Here is a 5102-nt window from a genome sequence, read left to right on the forward strand (position 1 = left end):
TAGAGGGTCCCTCCCTCTCGGAGCGGGGAGGGTTGTTGCACGCGATGAGACAACCCCCGAAAAGCCGGTAACAGCTCCAACTCTTGCAGCTTTTCATGTTTGCTGTCTGTTAAACTCGCAAAAATAATGCAGAGGCCATTTGTTGTCATTACATACTGCCTGCCTTTAGCAAGTCTGAAGGTTTTGGAATAATTAAAGAAACTTTTAGGAAACTCTTGTTTCTGGGACTTCCCTGGGTGCTTTATTGAACAAATACTCAAGCGGTGCAGGAGTCTGCAAGGTAGCGATGCTTCCTCCCCTGGTGATGCCTCTTCCTTGGCAGAATATAGCTGTGGCTTTTAGTCCTTACTAAGTCTTGAGTTTGCCTTACGTTGCCTTAAGTTTGCTGAAGATATTGAGAGTGTTTCGTAGCTCGTATGGAGAAACATTCTGCACACCCTTCTGAACCAGACATGCTCTGAAGGAAACCTGAACGCTTCCAGTACCTGCCTTTGAGTGGCATCTCTGCAAGTGGGAATTTAACCCCCTGGTAGAGAGTACATGGTGCATCCAGTTCTCATTTTCATAGTCTAGATATATTACTGTCATACAGCACTTAGGCAATTTCTCCTATTACTGCTGTTTTATTTTCTTCAAAAGACAATGCATTTTTTGTTCATGTTTCTGTGTATCAGATGTAAATGAAGCCCCACACGGAATTAAACAGAAGGATGTGCTTGGTTTTCCACGTGATCTGTCCTAAACTGAGAGGGCTTGAGTTGCTGGGGCCAGGCAGGTCTGGTCGTCCACAGAAGCAGAGCTCTTGACATCTCCAAGAACCTTAGATGAAGACCCCTAACGGGTTTAAGTATCTCCAGCACTAGGTTGAAGCAGCTGATGGAAGACATACTGAATCATAGGCTTGGACTTGGACTGTTACATCTAAATCGTGCTTTAGGTAGCTAACGTACAGGTCAAGGTCTTAGACTCTAAATTTACAGACTTTTTACATTAGCCAGGGATTCACCTTCCTTTGCTCCTCTCTAATATTTTTAGTGATATATAAAAAAGCAACACGTGTGGAGGAAGAGAGTCTCTACTGCAAGCTCTCCAGAAAAAGACACTGAGGTTTGTAGCTGAAATAACGACTCTATGGGGTTTTTCTGCTTGCTTGTTTTGGTTTATTCTTTTTCCTTTCTAGGCTAATTAAACATTCAGTGTTCATAACTGCGATTATTCTAGTTCTTTTCATTCATGGTGCCCCCTGGGGCACAACAAAGGACTTTCCAGAAGTTATGCAAAAAACCTAACATATTGATGCGTGTGATGGCATTCATAGAAATAGTGATTATTGTCTAATCTTCCATTTTTTGTTTCTTTAGACTATACACTTTAATAATGGAAACAGAATTAGCTGATGTTCGAGTATGTACATCATATATTTCTACCCACAGACTAGTGGTCTGAAAGGTATAGTAAACCTCATCACCTAGATAAGGCAGTTCTTTCCCATCTCAAACCAAGTGCCGTTTTCACTGGATCCTCGCTGCAGTCTCAAGCCATGGAAATGCTTTGCGTGATTAATTTTAGAAATGTTACATTCTCATAAGCTTCTTAAATTTAGAATTGTGTCAGTTGACACTAGTGTTAACATACGAGAAATGTTATTTGCTGCAGTGGGATTAGCAGTGTCACTAGCTGTTGGGGATGCTTCTGTACGCGTGGATATTATAGGTATCCACGGTATAAGGTAAACTCCAAGCTGAAGGGGTGTCGGGTTTCTAGATTCTACGATATATGTTATTTCCTTCCTAAGTGTTTTTATTGCAGCAATGTCAATTTTCTGTTTCTTATTTTTTCATATAGAATCATTTGCTTTGGTTACTCTTATTAAAGTGGAAAATATTTTGCTACTTATTGTTTTAATAGAAAATTATCAAGGAAACTTGATGTTAATGCCTAAGCAATGCCCTATTGAATGTTTTCTATTATCACATTTTCTGTTTTTACTGTGACTTTTAAACCTTTTTTTCCCCCATTATACATTTTTTCAGGCTGGATGAAGCAGCAGTGAATGTGGAGGAGGGCAGGAGCATGCAGCACCACATGCCATGGGATATGGAGAGTGTGCGGCATGCGCTGGTGGTAACACAGCTGTGACGGCTCACGTCTCCCCTGCCATTTCCCTGGCTGGTACTGCATGTTGTGCCACGTGATCTCAAAGCTGTCTAATTCCCTCGTGATCACCATGTGTCTTTCTGCTCCCTTTGATCCATCAATGCAATGGACCTTTCTGTGACTTTGCCTCTCTCTGTTTATGAGTGCTTCTTCAAACAGTCATTAAGAGCACTGAAATATCCTACTTGAAGTATCTCCCCAGGCAAATTTCTCTAACAGATAACCAAAATTAATTACCTATACAATTATGACATTGATACTAATGGGAAAGCTTATGTTTTAAGCTTGCAAAACAGCAACCTGTAGATCTACAGCTGTAGATCTCTATAAAACAATTTATACATCTATTATGTGCATTACCTGTTTAGTCTTCCAGTAATGTATGGCCTTTTTTCCCCCTCTGTTTAAAAAGAATCTTTAAAAATCCTGTTTCCTAGTCCCGTGAGTGTTTTATTATCATTGTAGCAATGTATTTAAAATTATAGTCTAAAATATTTCAGTGAAGGAACGCTTAAATAACATGATAATGGATAATAAAATACTATTTAAATGAAAACATTTTTCTGTGTACTTTTAAGATTAGTGTGCAGAACTACTTCTTTATCATAATGCCTTAGCTGCGTATCTATTTCTTACTTATGTTAAAGAACATTGGTTACTCGCTCTCTCTGTACTGTGAAGTGCAACAGAACCTTCCTGATGAATTGCATCTATTTACTTTTGTACACTGAACGTAAAATGTTGTTTCAATGTGAATATACCTGAAAACTTAACGTAATTATATGTATGTACGTACTGAAGGTGCACTGTCTAGTTATCATTAAAATCAGCAAAGGTAATCATCAGTTTGCTTATAACCACATTGTTTCAGAACACTGCACCACCATGTCTGTCACCAGGTAATGCACGCGGCAAATTCTGACACTAGAAAAAGAAAGAAAAAGTAAGCAAAATTATTTGCTCTTGGTTGAAAGCATCCTATATCACACCTATTTGCAGTCAGTACACTTACCTGCTCGTCTATATTCATTTGAACGGAAAGTCTAAAAGTATATCATTACTAGATGCAACAAAGATTCATTATACACAGGAAGCAAAATGCTTTGTCAAAGCTTCTCCTGCATCATTCAGATCCTGATTTTTTTAACTCTGTAGTAAGTGTAACAGGCAGATTTGGCTGCTCTTAAGTTATCTGGACTGAAATTTTAATGGTTCACATTCTAGTTGATCTTTTCCTCTTCGATTTTCTAAGAAAAATGTATGACTGGCCAGGCTCAGATTTATCAACTTTGCCTGAGAACTGAACTTGACTGAAAAGAACAAAAAATTAATTTCAAGCAACTTGAAATAAAACACTGTTTCCTGCTGTGCAGCCAGAACCTCTGGGTGCTACCCCTCTTCTTTTGCTCTGTGGTCAGTTAAATGCACCTGGAGAACGGATGAGAGGGTCGGGAATCCTGGGGCAGTCTCACCTAAAGAAAGTCACGTAATTCTCCAGTCTGTAAGAATCTGCAGTGTTTTACACCTCTAGGAATTCTTTGTGGGTTCAGTCCTCCTGACCCTGCCTAGTGCCTTTTGAGGTGCCCTGGAGCATCCTGTTGGGCCTTCAGCTGCTTTTCCAGGATGACACTGGTCTTCTGTGCGCCTTGCGTCACACCAACCAACCCCCTGCGGATGCCTGGGATTCCTTAGGGCACCCCGAATAGCGCAAGACCTCTACGTGTGGACAAGTGAATTCAACTTTAAACGTCTATTAATAGCCAGCGGTGGTCGAAGTAATCAGGCAGTGGAAGCTAGAAATGGTTGAGCTCACCCCGAAGAAGACACCTAGTGGCTACTGCGCTGCATTGCGCTTCAGGCTTCATTAACTGCATCTACTGGGGATGGGATTGAGCTGCCTGAGCTTCTAGTGCCACTTGAGATGTCCTTGCACATCCCGCCTGGCCTCCAGCTCATGGTGCAGAAGGGCGTGGGTTTTCCACAGGTCTCGTGTCAGCCCCATCTAGGTGTCCTGGATAACATACGGCATCTCAAACGCCACCAGACAACCTACATTCAAGCAAGTGAAGCCGTAGCTCTCTGAAAGGGGAGCTTAGACGTCTAGCACCCACGTAGACACTATATTTAGGTGTGTTAATCTCCCATGAATCTCGGCTATAATGCCCTCTAATATGAACTAGAATAGAGTCCTTTCTAGTCATGATATTGGTATCATCATTGCTGAAACACATCATCCAGTGAATACCATACGTAAGACTTACTTGAAACAGCTTCAGTTTGCATCTTGTACTGGGCTTACGTACTGTTGTGGTAAGTATTTGGTTTTCATTGCTTCTCGAGGATCCTTGTCGTTGCTCTTGTAACTTAAATTTGTAACGGTCTGACTTCTGCATGTCCGTACTTGTTTAAGCGGTGATGCTACGAAGCAATGACAATGTGTCTTTTTACATTTGCTGGCAAGGTTCTGATCAACCAAATCCTGGATCCATTGTTTTCCATAGATAAGGGACACGGGTTTGCTGTAGGGTGAGAACATTAACCTCCTCCACCAAGCCTGGAAAAGCAGCCCCCGCCTTCCTGACGCCACCTTAAGGCTGCCCGGAACGGCACCACCGCCGTTTGGGTGCTGCAAGATGGGGTCTCGCCTAGCAAGGAGCGCGGCAGGCTGAGCGGGGCACACGGCCGCCCCCGGTACCCCCCGCCTCCACAGATTTCAACGCCTGGCAGCCTCTTGCACAGGCGCTTTTTGAACGATAGAGGTGAACGCCGGGGGAAACGCGTAGCAGCTAAGCTGTTTCGCTAGGAGCAGCGGCGCTGGCAAAGCTTGCTTTCTCACGGATTTGCTTCCTTCCCTGCGAGAAGGAGGGGGCGAGAGCCATCGTCACCCGGGCTGTCCCCAGCCACCGCGTACGAGCGGAGCGGAGCGCGGCCCGGAGCGCGGCCCG

The 5102-nt window shown here is 43.0% G+C and overlaps 1 protein-coding gene across 1 annotated transcript in view; it reads left to right on the forward strand.

Moving 5' to 3' along the window:
* Positions 1-4078: 4078 nt before the first annotated feature.
* The window catches only part of NOL10 (nucleolar protein 10), a 55203-nt gene continuing 54179 nt past the window's right edge, over positions 4079-5102 (forward strand). The window contains exon 1 of the mRNA XM_009332506.1: positions 4079-4228. Within this exon, the coding sequence (XP_009330781.1) occupies positions 4079-4228 (150 nt within the window). The remainder of the gene's footprint in view (positions 4229-5102) is intronic.

This window comes from Pygoscelis adeliae, unplaced genomic scaffold (assembly GCF_000699105.1).
Source record: "Pygoscelis adeliae isolate BGI_AS28 unplaced genomic scaffold, ASM69910v1 Scaffold168, whole genome shotgun sequence".
Taxonomy (NCBI): Eukaryota; Metazoa; Chordata; class Aves; order Sphenisciformes; family Spheniscidae; genus Pygoscelis; species Pygoscelis adeliae.